This window comes from Schistocerca americana, chromosome 10 (genome assembly GCF_021461395.2).
Source record: "Schistocerca americana isolate TAMUIC-IGC-003095 chromosome 10, iqSchAmer2.1, whole genome shotgun sequence".
Classification (NCBI taxonomy): Eukaryota; Metazoa; Arthropoda; class Insecta; order Orthoptera; family Acrididae; genus Schistocerca; species Schistocerca americana.
Genome location: NC_060128.1, coordinates 134,893,603 through 134,915,115, shown reverse-complemented (window position 1 = coordinate 134,915,115; position 21,513 = coordinate 134,893,603). Strand labels below are relative to the sequence as shown.

Sequence of the window (21,513 nt, the reverse complement as noted above, 5' to 3'; positions counted from 1 at the left end):
GGGATCCTGCGAACAATAAATGAAGGGCAACAGGCGGATTTCATATATCTAGATTTCCGGAAAGCACCTGACCGACTGTTAGAAAGGTCCGAGAATGCGAAATAAGTTTCCAGATATGTGAGTGGCTGGAAGACTTCTTAAATAAAAGAACCCAGTATGTTGTCCTCGACAGCTAGTGTTCATCAGAGATCAGGGTATCGTCAGGAGTGCCCCAGGAAAGTGTGATAAGAGCGCTGTTGTTCTCTCTAAGCGTAAATGATCAGGCGTACAGCGTGGACAGAAATTATTGATGATGTCGTGGTGTACGGTAAGGTCTCAAAGTTGAGTGACTACAGGAAAATACAAGACGACTTCACACAATTTCCAGTTGCTGTGATCAATGGCAACGATCTCTAAATGTGGCAAAATGTAAGTTAATGCAGATGAACAGCAAAAATAAAGCAAAAATGTTCGAACAGAGTGCTAGTAGTGTGCTGGTTGACACAGTCACGTCCATTAAACAACTGGGCTTGACGTTACAGAGGAATATGAAATCGAATGAGCATATGAGGACTGTAGCAGGAAAGGCGAATTGCCGACATTTTGTTTCTTGGGGGAATTTTAGGAAAGTGTGGTTCATCTTTAAAGGAGACCGCATACAGAACACTAATGCAATCCAGTGTTCAGTACTGTCCGAGTGTTTGGGACCCGCACCAGTTTGGATTAAAAGACGACATCGAGAGGTAATTGAGAGGCGGGGTGGTAGATTTCTTGCCAGTAGTTTCGAACAACATGCAAGTATTATGGAGGTGCCTAGGCAACTCAAATGGGAATCCCTGGAGGGAAAACGATATTCTTTTCGAGAAGATTAGGACGTACTGAGGCATATAGACAGTCGCTTTTCCCTCGCTCTGTTACCAGGTGGGATATGACAGGAAAATAACTGGTAGTGGCATAGGGTACCCTCTGCCACGCACCACACCTTGGCTTGCAGAGTACGTATGTTGATGTGGATGTGGTAGAATTGTGGCTCGTTGCATCAAACCAGTCAGAGATATGGTGATTTAAAACAATGGATAACCTTGTGGATAACATCAGAAGTTCACTGAGGCTATTTGCGGATGATGGAAAATTGTACTGAAATGCAGGAGGATCTGCAACGAATTGACGCATGGTGCAGGGAATTTCAATTGGATCTGAATGCAGACAAGTGTAATGTGCTGCGAATACATAGAAAGAAAGATCCTTTATCATTTAGCTACAATATAGCAGGTGAGCAGCTGGAAGCAGTTAATTCCATAAGTTATCTGGGAGTAGGCATTAGGAGTGATTTAAAATGGAATGATCATATAAAGTTGATCGTCGGTAAAGCAGATGCGAGACTGAGATTCATTGGAAGAATCCTAAGGAAATGCAATCCGAGCCGGCCGGGGTGGCCGAGCGGTTCTAGGGGCTACAATCTGGAACCGCGCGATCGCTAAAGTCGCAGGTTCGAACACTTCCTCGGGCATGGATGTGTGTGATGTCCTTAGGTTAGTTAGGTTTAAGTACTTCTAAGTTCTAGGGGACTGATGACCTCAGAAGTTAAGTCCCATAGTGCTCAGAGCCATTTGAACCATTTGAAACGCAATCCGAAAACAAAGGGAGTAGGTTACAGTACACTTGTTCGCCCACTGCTTGAATATTGCTCACCAGTGTGGGATCCGTACCAGATAGAGTTGATAGAAGAGATAGTGAAGATCCAACGGAGAGCAGCGCTCTTCGTTACAGGGTCATTCAGTAATCGCGAAAGCGTTACGGAGATGATAGATAAACTTCAGTGGAAGACGCTCAGTAGCTCGGTACGGGCATTTGTTGAAGTTTCGAGAACATACCTTCACCGAGGAGTCAAGCAGTATATTGCTCCCTCCCACGTATATCTCGCGAAGACACCATGAGGATAAAATCAGAGAGATTAGAGCCCACACAGAGGCATACCGACAATCCTTCTTTCCACGAACAATACAAGACTGGAACAGAAAGGAAAACCAATAGAGGTACTCAAAGTACCCTCCGCCACACACCATCAGGTGGCTTGCGGAGTATGTATGTAGTTGTAGCTAATTACCTAAAAGATGAGCCACCGCTCCAAACACCCAGAAACGAGAATCACCAATGTATTGTGGGCCTGAGAGTAAGTCGAGTTGAATTTGGACTGTACGGTCCTTCTGCCCCAGGTATTGAGCCTGCGCTCCAACAGACTGGAGTCCCTGGAGCCAGAGCTGTTCCGGCACACCCCCCAGCTGACTACGCTGGAGCTCAGTGGGAACGCCCTCTACACCCTCCCTGCAGACGTGTTCGCCGGGCTGCAGAGCCTGCGCTACCTCTACCTGTCGGACAACCGGCTGGCCTCACTGCCCGCCGATGTCTTCAGCCCGACCACCGCCCTGCTGCAGCTGGTGATGTCGGGGAACCTCCTCCAGGAAGTGCCAGAGGTAGTGCTGGGCGGCTGCCCCCAGCTGGCATTCTTCTTCGTGGACCACAACCGGCTCAAGAGTCTGCCCGGGCGACTCTTCGCCAACAACACCGAGCTCCAGACTGTCTCGCTCGAAAATAACAGTCTTAGGAGGTACCAGTTACTTTTTATTACTTTGAAATTTACACTTTGTCTGTGTACGCGAGAGTGCAGTGGGTTCTTGAACTGAGTCGTGATATGACATTGCATATTAAGTCAAATGTACAAGGTCGTTAGCCAAAATAAGTAGCCCAAATACAATGAAGAGCCAAAGAAACTGGTACACCTACCAAATATATCATGTAGGTGCCCCGTGAGGACGCAGAAGTGCCACAACACGACGTGGCATAGACTCGACATTAGTGCTAGAGGGAACTGATACCATGAATCCTGCTGCGCTGCCCATAAATCCGTAAGATTAAGAGGGGATGGAGAGTTCTTCTGAACAGCTTCTTGGAAGGCATCCCAGACATGCTCAATAATGTTCTTGTCTCGAGGGTTTGGTGGCCAGCAGAAGTGTTTAAACTCAGAACAGTGTTCCAGGAAGCACTCTGTAGCAGTTGTGGACGTGAGGGGTGTCGCATTGTCCTCATGGGATTGCCCAAGTCCGTCGGAATGTACAATGGACAAATTGATGCAGGTGATCAGACAGGACGCTTACGTATGTGTCACCTGTCAGAATCGTACCTAGACGTATCAGGGGTCCCATATCACTTCAAGTGCACACGTCCCACTGCATCACAGATCGTCCACCAGCTTGAACAGCCGCCTGTGGACATACAGGGTCGATGGATTCATGAGGTTGTCTCCATACCCGAACACGTCCATGCGCTCGATACTTATTGAAAAGAGACTCGTCCGACCAGGCAAGTTGTTTCCAGTCATCATTGTCGGTGTTGATGAGCCCAGACGAGGTGTAAAGCTTCGGGTCGTGTAATCATCAAGGGTACACGAGTGGGCCTTCACCTCCAAAAGCCCGTGTCGAAGATGTTTCGTTGAATTGTTTGCACGCTGACTCTTGTTGATGGCCCAACATTGAAACGTGGAGCAATTTCCGGAAATGTTGCACTTCTGTCACGTTGAACGATTCTCTTCAGTCGTCGTTGGTCCCGTTCCTGCAGGTTTTCCGGCAGCAGCGATGTCGAAGAGCTGATGTTTTACCAGGTTCCCGATATTCACGGTACACTCGTAAAATAGTCGTACTGCAAAATTCCCACTTCATCGCTACCTTGGAGATGCTGTGTCCCATCGCTCGTGCGCCGACTGTAACAACACCTTCAAACTCACTTAAATTTTGATAACCTGTCATTGTAGCAACAGTAACCGATCTCACAACTGCGTCAGACACTTATTGTTTTTTATAGGCGTTTCCGACCACAGCACCGTATTCTGCCTGTTTACATATCTCTGAATACGCATGCCAATACCAGCTTCTTTGGCACTTCAGTGTATGATGAACAACACAAAGCGAAGTTATAGTTCAAGGTAGTTCAAGGGGGAATCTAAACAACTCCCAGTGGTTATTAAATAAAATTATGATCATACGAGTGACTGTAGTGCTCCTTATCTTGTCTGGAAAAAAGTTACTGATCGTTTGATTTGGTCAGTGTGTGCACAATGGAATCATCATCACAGTGGGAGCAAGAAAATTAGGCATACAACAGCTAATATTTGTTATTTGTTGGTCTCTCAACCATGGGATAGTTGAAACTTCATAGCAGATTAAAACTGTGTGCTGGAACGAGGCTCGAACTCGGGACCTTTCCCTTTCGCGATCAAGTGCTCTACCAAATGAGTTACCCAAGCACGACTGAGAACAGCTTCACAGTAGGAGACGAGGTAGAAGCATAACTGAAACTGTGAGGACAGGTCTTGAGTCGTGCTTAGGTAGCTCAGTCGGTAGAGTACTTCGCCCGAGAAAGGCAAAGGTCCTGAGTTCGAGCCTCGGTCCAGCACACAGTTTTAATCTGCCAGGAAGTTTCATATCAGCGCACACTCCGCTGCAGAGTGAACATCTCGTTCTGGCATGGAATAGTTGTTTAACAGTCAAGTCTGAGTATAACAGATTTTTATTTTCTCTATATGAAGGAGACAACCCACAATAAGTTGACAGAGGGAAAAGTTCTCCAAAAGATTGATCGAATGTATGCTATATGTATCTAATACAATGTGGAGACATCAGGCTATAAGGAAGAACGCGTCGATAAAACGCAACAAATGTCCCTTATATAGGTAGCTCAAGATTTCAAGGTTAATAAGACCGAAACGCAAACTATTATCAAATTGGCATCTCAAGCTGCTTCCCACAAGAAGTAACTTCAGTAGTGTTCAGAATGTGGGTGACGCTACTGCATTTCCCCTTGTCAGCAAATCATGTGACCATCAACACAACACAGGAGCGACGAGATGAATAGCCTCGAATTTTCGTCCTGCGTCCTCAGCCTCTCAGGTTTAAGAACCTCTACATGAAAGGGTCGACTCTGTGCTGTTGCCAACGCGATGAACAAGAATATCGCTTATTTCACGAAAATAAAGGGGAAAGCAGCTGAATCTTCCTACTCTTGGTGTACAAAACACACGTTAACATGCAGGAGTTTGGTAATGGCCTGGAGCAGTCTCACCTTGATTGCTTCGCCGCAAGCAGGGTGGCGGGGGCGACTGGTTCGATTGGATAGAGCTAACTTTTCGAGCAAAACCAACTGACGTTCTCACTCTGGTCAGAAGGCTCCACAGCATCCTCCCATCTGATGCCCATACAGAAAAGGCAAAATTATTATGCTTTCTCTAGAAACTGCAAAGGCGGTACATCCTCTTTCTACAGTGAGGCCAAGAGCTAGGCACAGAAAAAGCCACCCATTCACAGACCGGCTAGTCGGTCAAACCCTCCCTCGTCCCCTCCCCCTGCTTATAGGATTGCCGACATATCTGACTGTGTGTGGGCACACCCTATCGTTACCCAGTCCTGTGGCAGCTTTCACCATGTCAAAATGGAACGGAAAAGGACAGAGCGTGGAGTGGTAGGTAGCAGGTGATGCTAGCAGGTAGTGTTATTGCAATGGAGCTTAAAAACCTGGACACTAAACCCCACTGCTATAAAATGGTCCACACAAAGGCTAATGTGTCAGGGCAGACCTACTTTGACAGGGTTGTGGGGGGCGGGGAAATTGGACAACTGGCCAGCCTCTGATTGGGCAACTAAAAGACTGGATTCGTCGAACTCCCACAAAACTGTCCAACTCCCTGGGGAATGAAAAGACAAGCAACAGACAGGGAAAGACTGGCAGAAATACCAGATCAGTCGACAGACTGATGACTTACAAAAAAAAAAAAAAAAAAAAAGAAGGCAAACGAATGAGATTAGCGCTCCTTGAACCAAGCTTAGACCAATCTCTGAGATTTATTTGTTGCAGTGAAGAGACAGGATCAAGCATGGCTCCCTGAGAATTTCAGTGACTGGACGAACTCATAAGATGATGTGTCACACCCACTATCATTCCAAGAAAAGTGACCTTACTGCACTATTGAAGTTTGCTTATCATTTGGCTATGAGAGAACTGATTCTGTACATTTTCCTTTCAGAAAAACAGTCCTATTGAAATGAAAATACAAAACACACACTCCTGAGTTTTACTAGCATGGATTAAGAAAACACTACAGGCAAAATCATGATTATCCCAAGATAGGCTGACTTAAAAACAATTCAGCACATTTGATGTCGCAAAAACTAAGATTTGCACCCCTTGTACCTAGGAAAAACCAATATCTGTAGGTTGTTTGCTGGAGTGAGCATTCGTAATTGAGGATAACTCCCCCAACAATTTCTTGTGTAGGCCATGTCAGCAAGCTTAATCCCCATCATCAATTCTAAAGTAGTTATCCTGCTAATTGGTAGACAATTTTGATGTTGTTAGCTATGAGTTTATTAGGTCTACACATTTCCCACTGAACAGAGACTTGATACTGACTCTCAAGCTCTTCCTGTTCATCTGAAACCACAATACAGAGTAGGAGGCAATGAGCAATTTATGAACTTGTCCAATTCTAGTAGAAACTACAAGGTTTGTGTCTTATCCACAGCCTCCCAGCTGAGCTGTTTTCCGGGACACCATCACTGAACCGTCTGCTGTTGGGACGAAACCCGTGGAACTGCAGCAGCTGTGACGTCACCATGATGTCTGCCTGGATAGCATCACGACACATCGACATCGGTGATGTGGTGCCACGCTGCTCAGGGCCCGGGCCACAAGCTGGCAGGGACATACACCAGGTTGTTCCCGGTCACTGCCTCAAGGGCCGTGTCCTGTAGGGTGTTGGGGTAGATGTCTCACGAGAGGAAGCTACACTGTCCAGTCAGACCAGGGTAACATCCAGGTAGTGACCACCAGCAGATCACACATCATTTAGACAAGGAGGAAGCTACAGTTTTTACAGATATATAGCATATCTTAAGAAATGGTGTCAGCAAACTTCCCACACCTACTGAACGCTGCTTGCAGAGGATTTGCTCAGCATACACCATTTCTGCAGGTTTCCCTAGGGGTATTTTTGTGACAAGGTATAGTAAATTTGGACACCAGAGAAATTACTACAGAGTTTCAGTCTTGCAATTTTATCTTTATAAGTACATCATTGAGCCAATACCAGAATATAATTGCTAGAATTTTTTGTTGGCATCAGCCGTAAATCGGGTACGCAAATAAAGGTTTTTCATAGCATGTCGGTGGAATTAAACGATGTGAAGTATCTCACTACGTTAGTCTGCAATGAGCCAGTGACGGTTTGGAAAGCACATAGTCTCCTTCCATCTGTTGGTGAAGTTTTTTCGAGTAAATGGAATGAGGTAATACTTCTTCCAAAGTCACTGTGAGTTGATGCAGCGAGAAACCTAAGATTGTATTGTAATAAATTATGGCTGTTGCCGTCATCAGCAAGCATTATTACTTTTAGTATTGTCGCTTATGATTTCCTTTGGCATTCTGTATAACAAATGTCAAAATATGATTACACAGATACTGATGTTGTGTGGTCTTGCAGAACGTTCTCTTCCAACATTTTAGAGCATACAAATAATTTCTGACATATTTTTATCTATACATTACCTCTATTGTTGATGGCTGAGAGTGGAGAATTAATGACACATAATTACTGTATTGCAAGGTTCAAATGCCTATTCACACTTTGCTTTTTCCATAATTAAGACTCTGGGTAGACGTCATATTTGTTTCTTGAAACACAACACAAATTTACAATGCTGACGTTTGCTCGCAGGAAGATACAATGCACCATCTTCCGATGAAGAAATGTAACATCCACACTGATGTGTGTAACAAGATATAATAATCCATCGATAACTACCTCCAGCTAATGATGGTGTGTAAGCCATAGGTTCAGAAACTGCGCAGTGGTCTTCAAAGGTGAACGACAGGGAGGGATGCATGTAAATTAGACTCACAATGGTTCTTCATGGATTCATGAGACGTAAACCACTGTCAGAATCCTTCTCAGAACAAAACTTTGAGTCTAGCAGGTTTTGTGATACTCATACATGGAATTTTGTGTTAGATGAAGCCATCACACTGCAGTTTAAATGTGGTTTCATAATTACATGAAAGTATTTCAAATGCTATAGCACCATGTCTCTCTGATTACTACTAAACGTCATTCTCATGCAATAGCAGATCTGTCCGACCTCTGAATCACATGTTATAGATAATTACAGCTGAGAAGAATAAAATGCGACACTAGATGAGTTTTTATAGCCTTTTGTGAGAGCAAAATTCAATATAGAAATGCGTAGAAATTTTCGGATCTGAAATTACGGAAACATTCGGAAAAATACAGATCTACAGTTTCGAAGCTGGTGTCTTAAAATTATGTCTTGTAGATGTGTAGCTCTGTGAAATCATAAGTAGCATTTATGCTCCTATAATATAAATTTCTTTGGTTGATAGGATGTAGACTAAATTCTTATGAAACATTTTGAATAACAAAAAGATGTGTTGTTAATAAAAGCACTCTGGGAAGGAAGATACTAGTGTTGTTGCGTAGGCTCGCCGTATGCCACTGAACAACAAAACATCAATGTTAAAAATTTTTTTAAATCTGAAAGAGGTGTGGTAAGTATTATACAAAACATTATGGGCCTGACTGTATCTTCGGCATCAATTTATTGCTTATGGAACCTACATTGGGCTCGTGTATGCTGACTTTTATAAGGCCAAACTTCTATTGAGGAATCATCATGAACACCAAAAGCGCTGACTCAGTAAATCTCATGTTGCTCTTTTAGTTTACGAGATACAGAAGGCTGTAGACAGAGTAGGTGACGTTGATACTACATTTCCTTCACATGTGGAATGCATTCATATATCTCTGCTCTGTCGACTGGCAAATACAGTACATGCATGCAGAATATCCGAATACATGCTGATGAGACTTGTATAGTGCCTGTTAAATGGGGAGATCAGTATCAGTGATGAACATGTGGCTGAATCAAAACACAGTTCGACAGACACCAGTATTTATAGAGTGAGGTGACAAAAGTCACCATATACCTCAGGCTCATTTTGCCCAGTGTAGTGCAGTAACGCATCGGAAATCCCCTGCACAAATAGTGAGCAAATGCTGCCTCTATAGCCATGTATAATTGCGAAAGTGTTGCCGGTGCAGGATTTTGTGCACGAGTAGACCTCTAGATTATGTCCCAAAAATGTTCGATGGAATTCATCTCGGGCGATCTGGAATTGTCCAGAATGTTCTTCATACAAAACGCAAACAACAGTGGCCCGGTGACATGGTGCATTTCCATCCACATAAATTCCATCGTTGTTTGCGAATAAGAAGTACATGCATGGCTGCAGATTCCCTCTGTAATGGATCTGGGAGATGTGTTATTTTCTACCGGATTTGTCGATACCAAATTGTAAATGTTTTTTTATATTTTTTGTCAGAATTTTTTTTATTATAATTTGCCTTATTATATGTTAATCTACTTATATTTTTGAGAGTGAAAGCATATTGATTACTATTAGTAAATGTATCGAAGAATAGCAAAGAGGCTGATTACAAGTGGAAGCTTGTGTGTTGTGTAAAATGTCTTTGACGCTGGAGTCGTCTTTGACTATAGTCAGTCGGCAGTTAACTCTTGGTGCGTGTTGACGGTAGAACAGTGTCCTGGTCGCCGTCATAAATAATTTTGAATTACGTTACTATTTTTTTTATATAAACTTTAAGAAGAAACTACATTCGAAGAAATGGTATTTGAAGCACCAAAAATGAGGCAAACACATTGAACCAGGTCATTTCTGCACCCGACAAAGATGCATTGTGGAATCATACTTCCACTAGACAACTGAAGCCAAGACCAATATCGCCTTGTAAACATCTAACGGAAAAGGAACTGTCACGAAATATGCCAAATTTAAGTAAATAAAAAATAGTGAGCATATTTCAACTTTGTGTCTCAGCCGGGATACCATATTTCAACTTTGTGTCTCAGCCGGGATGACATATTTCACGTCCAAATAGTCGAACACAACCGATTCCAGAGAACCCTGTCCAATCCTTGTAAACGCAGCCCACACCATTATGGAGCCGCCGGCCGAAGTGGCCGCGCGGTTCTGGCGCTGCAGTCTGGAACCGCGAGACCGCTACGGTCGCAGGTTCGAATCCTGCCTCGGGCATGGATGTGTGTGATGTCCTTAGGTTAGTTAGGTTTAACTAGTTCTAAGTTCTAGGGGACTAATGACCTCAGCAGTTGAGTCCCATAGTGCTCAGAGCCATTTGAACCATTATGGAGCCACCACGACGTTGCACAGTCCTTGGCTACATGGTCCATCAGGAAATCTGTTCAGTCACATTGCCACTAGATAGGAGCCAAGCTGTAAGAAAAAGGAAAGCAGTTACACTTTACCTTGGATCACTGAGAAGCATAGACAGAGAAACATGTGCTTGTCAAAATGCTTTCAAATTATAAAACTGCGCTTTCTCAATATTAATAGTGCAGCCACTCTCGCTGAATACCAAAATAACCATTTCTACTCTTCCACTGACTGTAAGAATACAACAAGTGCCATAACCAGATTTCCCAAAAAACTTCGCTCAGTGGAAGAGGGGTCACAATAAACGAACACTTGTCTCGGCTTATCTGCAGATACTCGACCGTTTCTGAGGCAACGACGTCAAAGTTTTCGAGGTACTTTATGTGTCTTTTACCGCGCAATGTCGTCAGAAGGTGGTTCTAGGCGCTCAGTCCGGAGCCGCGCGACTGCTACAGTCGCTGGTTCGAATCCTGCCTCGGGCATGAATGTGTGCGATGTCCTTAGGTTAGTTAGGTTTAAGTAGTTCTAAGTTCTAGGCGACTGGTGACCTCAGATGTTAGGTCCCATAGTGCTCAGAGCCATTTGAACCATTTTTTGTCGTCAGAAGAAATGGTGGCACAATGGATACCGTCGCAGTAGGTCAGCGTATTCGGTCTGAGTAATAAAAAAATCTGGGTAAGTATTCAATGATGAACTTGAGGTGGGCGTCACAGTATTCAATGATGAACTTAAAGTGGGCGTCATGTGACGAGCGCCCAGATCAAATGACGAGAACAACGACGACCAAAATGGGAAAAAGGATTTCAACGTCGCGACTTCTTAATTTTTGTGCCCCGTGTTCGAAATACGTATATTACTTTTATTTTTGTTTTTCGTATATTTCTCCATGTCGGTAGAAAATTACTACACGAACGTTTTCCAGTGTGTACTGATACTTCGTTGTCCTGATGGTGTCAAGAGTGTGCTGGGAACACCAAATTTCAGGTTTTACCTCTCACCACATACAACGCTCTGGCCGACGGCTTTCACTTAACGACGAGAGCAGCAGTGTTTGCGTACAGTTGTCAGTGCTAACAGACACGCAACGCTGCCCGAAGTAACGGCAGAAATCAGTGTGGGATACACTAGGAACGTATCCCTAAGGACAGCTGCCAACATGAGTAACGTATAAGTAAATATCCTCGGAGTAAAGCAGCTCAAATCACTTAATAAAAGCAAGTTTTCTGGTCCAGACTGTATACCAATTAGGTTCCTTTCGGAGTATGCTGATGCATTAGCTCCATACTTAACAATCATATACAACCGTTCGCTCGACGAAAGATCCGTACCCAAAGACTGGAAAGTTGCACAGGTCACACCAATATTCAAGAAAGGTAGTACGAGTAATCCACTAAATTACAGGCCGATGTCGTTAACGTCGTTGTGCAGCAGGATTTTAGAACATATATTGTGTTCGAACATTACCTCGAAGGAAACGGTTTATTGACACACAGTCAACATGGGCTTAGAAAACTTCGTTCCTGCGAAACGCAACTAGCTCTTTATTCGCATGAAGTGCTGAGTGCTATTGACAAGGCATTTCAGATCGATTACGTATTTCTGGATTTCCGGAATGCTTTTGACACTGTACAACACAAGCGGCTCGTAGTAAAACTGCGCGCTTATGGAATATCGTCTCAGTTATATGACTGGATTTACGATTTCCTGTCAGAGAGGTCACAGTTCGTAGTAATTGACGGAAAGTCATCGAGTCAAACAGAAGTGGATTCCCCAAGGTAGTCCTTTGCTCTTCCATATCTATATAAATGATTTGGGAGACAATCTGAGCAGCCGTCTTCGGTTGTTTGCAGATGAGGCTGTCGTTTATCGACTAATAAAGTCATCAGAAAACCAAAACAAACTGCAAAACTATTTAGAAAAGATATCTGAATGGTGCGAAAAGTGCCAGTTGACTCTAAATAAAGTGTGAGGTCATCCACATGAGTATTAAAAGGAACTCGTTAAACTTCGGTTACACGATAAATAAGTCTGATCTAAAAGCCGTAGATTCAACTAAATACCTAGGTATTACAACTACGAACAACTGAAATTGGAAAGAACACATAGAAAATGTTGTGGGGAAGGCTAACCAAAGGCTGCGTTTTATTGGCAGGACACTAAGAAAATGTAAGAGACCTACTAAGGAGACTGCCTACACTACCTTTGTCCGTCCTCTTTTAGAATACTGCTGCGCGGTGTGAGATCCTTACCAGGTAGAACTGACGGAGTACATCGAAAAAGTTCAAAGAAAGGCAGCACGTTTTGTATTATCGCGAAATATGGGAAAGAGTGTCACAGAAATGATACAAGGTTTGGCCTGGACATCATTAGAAGAAAGGCGTTTTTCGTTGCGATGGAATCTTCTCACGAAATTCCAATCACCAACTTTCTCCTCCGAATGCGAAAATACTTTGTTGACACCGACCTACATAGGACGGAACGATCAACACGATAAAACAAGGGAAACCAGAGCTCGCACGGAAAGATATAGGTGTTCATCCTTTTCTTGCGCTATACGAGATTGGATTAAAAGAGAATTGTGAAGGTGGTTCGATGAACCCTCTGCCAGGCACTTAAATGTGATTTGCAAAGTATCCATGTAGATGTAGATATAGATGTAGAGTGAGGCGAAATTTGGCGTTAATCTGGTATGGCAACAGACAACTGATGCGAGCGCTTTCGCTAACAGCACGACATTGCCTGCAGCGCCTCTCTTGAACTCGCGACCATATCGGTAGGATTCCAGATGACTGGAAAACAGTGGCCTGATCAGATGAGTCACGATTTTAGTCGGTAAGAGCTGATGGCAGGGTTCGCGGAGTGGCGCAGAATCTACACTCCTGGAAATTGAAATAAGAACACCGTGAATTCATTGTCCCAGGAAGGGGAAACTTTATTGACACATTCCTGGGGTCAGATACATCACATGATCACACTGACAGAACCACAGGCACATAGACACAGGCAACAGAGCATGCACAATGTCGGCACTAGTACAGTGTATATCCACCTTTCGAAGCAATGCAGGCTGCTATTCTCCCATGGAGACGATCGTAGAGATGCTGGATGTAGTCCTGTGGAACGGCTTGCCATGCCATTTCCACCTGGCGCCTCAGTTGGACCAGCGTTCGTGCTGGACGTGCAGACCGCGTGAGACGACGCTTCATCCAGTCCCAAACATGCTCAATGGGGGACAGATCCGGAGATCTTGCTGGCCAGGGTAGTTGACTTACACCTTCTAGAGCACGTTGGTGGCACGGGATACATGCGGACGTGCATTGTACTGTTGGAACAGCAAGTTCCCTTGCCGGTCTAGGAATGGTAGAGCGATGGGTTCGATGACGGTTTGGATGTACCGTGCACTATTCAGTGTCCCCTCGACGATCACCAGTGGTGTACGGCCAGTGTAGGAGATCGCTCCCCACACCATGATGCCGGGTGTTGGCCCTGTGTGCCTCGGTCGTATGCAGTCCTGATTGTGGCGCTCACCTGCACGGCAGCAAACACGCATACGACCATCATTGGCACCAAGGCAGAAGCGACTCTCATCGCTGAAGACGACACGTCTCCATTCGTCCCTCCATTCACGCCTGTCGCGACACCACTGGAGGCGGGCTGCACGATGTTGGGGCGTGAGCGGAAGACGGCCTAACGGTGTGCGGGACCGTAGCCCAGCTTCATGGAGACGGTTGCGAATGGTCCTCGCCGATACCCCAGGAGCAACAGTGTCCCTAATTTGCTGGGAAGTGGCGGTGCGGTCCCCTACGGCACTGCGTAGGATCCTACGGTCTTGGCGTGCATCCGTGCGTCGCTGCGGTCCGGTCCCAGGTCGACGGGCACGTGCATCTTCCGCCGACCACTGGCGACAACATCGATGTACTGTGGAGACCTCACGCCCCACGTGTTGAGCAATTCGGCGGTACGTCCACCCGGCCTCCCGCATGCCCACTATACGCCCTCGCTCAAAGTCCGTCAACTGCACATACGGTTCACGTCCACGCTGTCGCGGCATGCTACCAGTGTTAAAGACTGCGATGGAGCTCCGTATGCCACGGCAAACTGGCTGACACTGACGGCGGCGGTGCACAAATGCTGCGCAGCTAGCGCCATTTGACGGCCAACACCGCTGTTCCTGGTGTGTCCGCTGTGCCGTGCGTGTGATCATTGCTTGTACAGCCCTCTCGCAGTGTCCGGAGCAAGTATGGTGGGTCTGACACACCGGTGTCATTGTGTTCTTTTTTCCATTTCCAGGAGTGTATGAAGCCACGGAACCAAGTAATCAACAAGGCACTGTGCTAGATGGTGGTTGTTCCGTAATGGGGTAATGGTTACATGAAATCGACTGGGTGCTCGTTGTGTTCGGTTACTTGGAGACCACTTTCAGCGATTCGTAGACTTCATGTTCCCAAACAACGATGGCATTTGTATGGTTGATTACGCGCCATGTCATTGTCCACAGTTCTTCGCGATTGGTAAGAAAAACATTGTGGACAATTCGAGCGAATGTCTTGGCGTCGCAGATCACCCGATATGAGTCTCATCGAACATTTATGGGACATAATCTAGAGATCAGTTCGTGCAATGAATTTCTGCGCCGGCATCACGTTTGCAATTACGGACGGCTGTAGAGGCAGGATGGCTCAGTATGTCTGCAGAGGACTTCCAACGACTTGTTGAGACCATGCCACGTCGAGTTGTGCATTACGTTGGACAAAAGGAGGTTTGACACGATATTAGGAGATATCCAATGACTTGTGTAATGCGGTAGGTTATTCCACAGTTGGGTTCCTGCTACTGAAAAGGACTTCGAGAATGTGGCTGAGTGATAGAGTGGGACAGAAAAGATTTTGCACTGATCGGAATGGGTGTCTATGCCATGTTGTTCAGATAAGAGCGTTGAGGTCGAGAACAGATGTGAGAGATATAACAAAACGCTTAGCGTACAGTATCGGCTGATGAGGACATGTAGTCAGTAGCCAGAGCGATGCACCACCCTGTTCTTTCGCGTGGTGTTGTGAAAACGTACCAACATGTGCATTATGGACGCTTTATGTTGTGATCCAGAAATGGGAAGGTTGAAGCGACATCGTTCTGGATTATGGTGTGATGGTTGCTTGCTTGTGTTGGTTTTGCGTAGTGTTACTCAGTGGAACATCGGATTTATTTACACTAAATACAATATGCCAGCGGCCTTGTCGCAGTGGTAACACCGGTTCCCGTCAGATCACAGAAGTTAAGCGCTGTCGGGCTGGGCTAGCACTTGGATGGGTGACCATCCGTACTGCCGAGCTCTGTTGGCAAGCGGGATGCACTGAGCCCTTGTGAGGCAAACTGAGGAGCTACTCGATTGAGACGTAGCGACTCCGGTCTCGGAAACTGACATACGGCCGGGAGAGCGGTGTGCTGACCACATGTCCTTCCATATCCGGATCCCGTGACGCCTGTGGGCCAAGGATGACACGGCTGCCAGTCGGTACCTTTAGGCCTTCATGGCCTGCTCCGGAGGAGTTTAGTTGTATTAGATACAATGTAGTTGTCTTCAACACGGGATCTATCGGTTCTTTGTTCGGGTTCATAGTTTTCTTACAGAACATTCATTCAGACCTATAAGCTCCTTGTCTCATTGCTCCTTATCACCTGAGGATGACACGGCGGCCGGTCGGTACCTTTGGGCCCTCATGGCCTGTTCGGGAGGAGTTTAGTTCTTTTAGATACAATGTAGTTGTCTTCAACACGGGATGTATCAGTTCTTTGTTCGGGTTCATAGTTTTCTTAGAGAGCATTCAGTCATTCAGACCTATAAGCTCCTTGTCTCATTGCTTTCCCACTCATTGAATAATATATCACAGGCGTTAGTATGCATATAGGGTGACTTTTCATGTTTTTTGCACATTTATAGCCATGTAAAGTCACAAAGTACGTTGAAGAGCACTTTTATGTGAAACATAAGATTTTGTGTTCATTTACTAAACAATATATGTCAATGACTATAGTAATTTGTGATTCTTACGAACTTATTTTTCACTCCAGTGATTTTTATTCCACTCTTTACGTTCGTTCACCTCAGAAGTACATTCTTGAACACACTGCGTTACGCTTTCACGGTATTTCAAGGACAGAGAGAGAATGAGTTGTGTTCTACAGTGATGGCACTTCCTTGTTTATCATTTCTTTCACAGGCAACCATGTAAGTTCATGCTCCAGCAGCACTTCAAGGCACGTAGCTGCAGCGGCAGAAACTTTGATGTCTTGCTATTACAGAAGCTCACATCTTTTCAAATTATTATGTATTGTAACATGTAGAGTACAAACACACCAAATTGCACGAATTACATCTGTAAGATGTAATTCGTAGAGACAGAGAGCTATTAGCTAGATGGAATCTGTTGTAAGGATTTTGAACTTATAAGCAGGAAGGATTGACACAATGTTTCAGAATACAACGGCCTTTCGGGTCAACGCGATAGCCCACCGAAAACTTTCGAGAACCTCTGCGAAGAATGCCTACCAAATTTGAAGAACGGCAGTTCTTGCAAAACTGCCTAAATCCGTACGTGTAATACAAAGTCCAGCCTGAGTATCTGTGAGGAAATTACATGATTTGAGTTACACGCATCTCGAGCCTTTATTTCAGTTGATCCTTTACACATTTATAATGGAAAATTCATTATACAGTCAAAAAGAAGATTTAAGATAGGGCTGCATTCAGTTCCTAATAAGCTACACGCATTTCGGATGTCGATTTTGTGTTACAGTCAGAATAAAGGCAAATACCCAATCTCGATAGACAACGGCATTTTTACGTGTGTAACCAGAGATTCCGCGACAGCAGTGGTACTCTACAACTAAATGTTCCCGAAAACAGTCTGTTATATGTAGTCTTAATTGCGGTTATTATAACCAACATTTGTTTCAAACACATGTGATGGTACGTCAAATTATGCTTCGATTTGGTCAACGGGAATCAGTAAATTCTTCAAATTCAATCGTAAGCTTAACTTGTGAACTACCAACAAGTCCAAAGACGTAAAAGGTTACAGAGAAACTTGGAAAGCTGCCTGTTCGAATGCAGTTCGATTCTCTTGCACCGATATTTCTTAAAATCTACGTAGTTTATCCTTGTGATTTTTCTCCAGTTCATACCATGTTCAGCTTCGATTAGTCGAGGCCGCCTCTTTCAGCAAACTTTTTTTTTTGTCTCCGAAATATGGTGGAGCTTTGGAGTGCTGGTTTTGCCTTCAGCCAATAGGAAACATTATCGGAGTCGAGACACAAGCGATATATTTCGATGTTCTGCAGTTAGAGTGCTGTAATTTTGGAGATAGTGGATGGGATTTTTATAAATACTTTTCGTGGCGGCTAATAGACGACGTCTAAATTAACTTCAGCGTTGCGTTCTATATATTCTCTCACTTATCTTACCATAATTCCACGTAAGGAACTTGCGTTGACTTAAAACGTAAAATGTTATCCCTGCAAGTGGTGACACAAAGGCTCAAAGGCTACTCGTTTTTCATGGGAAAGAAGTGTGTTGTAGATTCCACTAATATCTTTTCAATCCTTTGTGTATTCTACACTGAAACGTATCATCCTCTCCTGCGTTATAAGTGGTTTACTACCTGGATGGAACTCGTATCTTGAGTCAGTGTAGTTTCGTTACCTTTTTTGAGAGTCTTACTTCATATTATTTTCATTGAGAACCTGCGTGGTCTGCACTGTCTTGGGATCAATACAAAAATTATTCATATATTTCTGGGAAATATTTTGCTCAACTTAAGTCATTTCTTTTCTGTTGTTGTTGTTGCTGTTGCCGTTATTGTTGCTGATGTTGTCTTCCGTCGGAAGATGCTTGATGCAGCTTCCCAGTCTATTCTATAGTGGGCAAGCCTCGTCATCTCCGAATAACTGCTGCAACCTACATCCTCCTGAATCTGCTTACTTTATTCATCTCTTCAAGTTTTAGACCCCACACTTCCCTCTAGCATTAAACTGCTGATCCCTTGATGTTTCAGAATGTATTCTATCAGCCGATGCCTTATTTTAGTCAGGTTTCCCCACATATTTTCCTTCTCCCTTATCCTATTCAGCACCTTCTCACTAGATACATAATTTATCCATCCAATCCTCAGCGTTCATCTGTAGCACCAAATATCCGAAGCCTCTATTCTCTTCATGTCTAAACTGCGTATGTCCAAGTTTCACCTCCATACAAGGCTACACATCTGATAAATAGGTTCCGAAAAGGCTTTCTAACACTTCATATTCATGTAAGTTGGCCCGGGTCGGTTTCCGCTACGGCTCACGAGCGGCTTCGTCTGTACACGATGTCATTATTTACTCGCCGCAGCCGAGATAGCTGCTTTTCTCAGTACCATCGGAAATTCAGCATCAGTCCAAAATTAGTATGTCGTTCAGTGATGTCCCGTAATTATATGATTATTGATGAATCTTACAACATCCATTGCACTTGATATTTCCAAGATATGTGCCTTACAGAACGTTCCGAGACCGTGTTGGTTTAATGGCTTAATGTAATGCAGTCAAATTACCCTGAAGATATGGTTCATTAACGCGAAACAGCTTGTACCTTGATGTCACAATAAATGAGGAGCTACAAGCGGACTCTACATTTTTTAGAAGATTTTATCACAGTCTCTTTTAAGTTTTTTTAACTAATATATATTCCGTGTTAACGAACTTCTCTTCTTCAGAAACGCTCTCCCTGTCCCCATTCTACATTTTATATCCTCTCTACTTGGACATCATCATTTATTTTTCTATCAAACAGCAAAACCCAGTTAATACCTTTAGTGTCACGCTTCCTAATCTAGTTCCTCACCATCGGCTGATTTGCTTCCACTATATTCCATTACCTTTTCTTTGCTTTTGTTGATTCTTGTCTTACATCCTCCTTTCAAGACACTGTCCATTTCATTCAAGTACTGTGTCAAATCCTTTGCTGCCTCTGACAGAATTGCACTATCGTAGGCAAACCTGAAAGTTTTAATTTCTTATTCCTGAGCTTAAATATCTTCTCCAAATTTTTCTTTTCTTTTCTGTACTGCTTGCTTAGTGTATTGGTTAAATAATATCGTGGATAGACTATAACGGCATACCACTACCTTCTCAATCACTGCGTCCCTTTTCTATTATCACAGCGAAACTAGTGCTGTGTTGGTGCTTCTTAATCTTGTCCAGATGTGTTGCTACAGCATTCGTCATATCAGTGAACAATCATGTTGTGAATAGTTAAATGATTCAGCCCTAGACTATTACGGCAGTCCATTATAATACTCCGTTCTGTGCATGGGTCCGATTACAGGTGGAGAAATATGGGTTACTGGAAGCTGTCCTGCAATAATCATGATTTTTCAATGACTACATATTGTTTTTTGGTAGACGGTGAAATGTTTAATGGAACACAGGCTATGAGAAGCTCCTTATTTTCAATCATATACCGACATTCTGTTATGATTTCGGTGAGTTAAATAAGGGGTTGGGTAGTTATTCTTTTCAACCTGAAATTCAGTGATTACAGATACGAAGAAAGCCTCATTGCTTGACTTCGACTGTAAGCTTAGAACATGCACTTAATAAAACTTTTAGAGAGAGCCTTGATGAGTGATTACCTCCTATTTGACGTTCGGATACACAGCTATGGATATTCATTTCCGTAGCCCCTATAGCAAGTAAACCTGTGTGTTCTGTGATTATTTTGTTTTTTTGTTTTTTTTTTTTTTTGTTCATTCGTTGTCAGAACGTTGTTGTAAGTGTGTAAAGGAGCACGCATATGCAAATACCATAACATAATTAACAGTTAAGCGCAGTACTACACTACTAGTGACGTAATGAAAGAACGTGCTGTGACTGAAACATACAACAAAACAGCATACGATGAAATACGCATCTGAACAACAACACGCATATTTGTTTATGAGGGTTTAGTAATGAAAGTTGTAAACAATTTGAGTGTTGCTCTAGACTTTTTATTCAACGTGAAACAAACGCAAAAACATTTCACGGCCTGCTCCAGAGGAAAACTGTTTTTGACGGAAGCCTGTCTGACATATTATGCGTTTCAAACGCTTCAAACTCAAAGCTGTATACAAAGTAAACGTTGTAGTATTCGGTCATCCACATCGAATAGTTATAAGTAAAGTTACACATTGTAATATTTCTGGCTTGTTCAGCCATCATATTAGGCTCCAGGAAGCTATTCCCAGGGCAGTGGAGATGCAAGAAGCATAGAGATGACGCAATCTGGGATGAGGTACCGGTGACAGATGTTAGATTCGGTACCATTCCCGTGAGAAATACCGTCAGCATGGTACTGCTGCTCTGTGATTGTCTGCTGTGTTCGGCGGTAGGGCGCCAAAACGTTAAACTTTAATTGATATTATTAATTAAACCTGTCATCCAAATTACTTCATTTTTTTAAATAAACGTCTCCCAACAGCCAGCTATCAATCAGTCATTTCAAAATTATTAAAATCAAAGTATTACTAAAACAAAAGACTGACGATATTACTGCCGATGCACTTCGGTGGCGTTCGGGTCACGCCTGGCTGGCTGACTTGGAGCGCGAAGTGTCTCGGGCAGTCCGGCTCTCCAGTTCTGACCGTTCCAGTAGACAGACATGTTGTTTGTTATAGCAGTATTTGTTTCATGCAATTTTATTTACTGCAGTTATAACGGTTCCAGTAGACAGACATGTTGTCTGTGGCAGGATGTATTTCACGTTATTTTAGCCAGATACAATGACTGTGGAAAGATATGTTCAATACGTTGTGATCAAGAATAGCTTCTCGTGTCTACATCAATAAAACGCGAGTGCCATCCCAAATGAGTTATAGTTTATTCGTAGCAGCAGTTCCTTGCGAAGTTAATTTCAGCCTCAAGAAAAAGAATCCACGACCTGCGTGCTGTTTTCTGCGCTGGGGACATCATCATCATCATCATCATCAAGACAGCAGGTTAGTGAAGTGTACAAGAACTTACGTATTCCACACAGTGCAGTGGAAACAACTAGGCACCTCACGTGTACTGCACGCACAGTACAAATGTGCTCAGTGACACGTCGTCTGCAGTAATGCAGAGGAGGTAAAGAAGGATGAAAGTATTAACACTATCTCACTTTTATTCCATTTTTCTTGCCGTAACATCCACCGAAGTAACAGTGCC

General features: G+C 43.8%; 1 protein-coding gene across 1 annotated transcript in view; it reads left to right on the top strand.

Moving 5' to 3' along the window:
• The first annotated feature begins 2,062 nt into the window (after nucleotides 1-2,062).
• LOC124552297 (slit homolog 1 protein-like) overlaps nucleotides 2,063-21,513 on the top strand; it is a 65,859-nt gene continuing 46,408 nt past the window's right edge. The window contains exons 1-3 of the mRNA XM_047126573.1: nucleotides 2,063-2,152; nucleotides 2,196-2,587; nucleotides 6,551-6,740. Coding sequence (XP_046982529.1) covers nucleotides 2,063-2,152; nucleotides 2,196-2,587; nucleotides 6,551-6,740 — 672 coding nt within the window. The remainder of the gene's footprint in view (nucleotides 2,153-2,195; nucleotides 2,588-6,550; nucleotides 6,741-21,513) is intronic.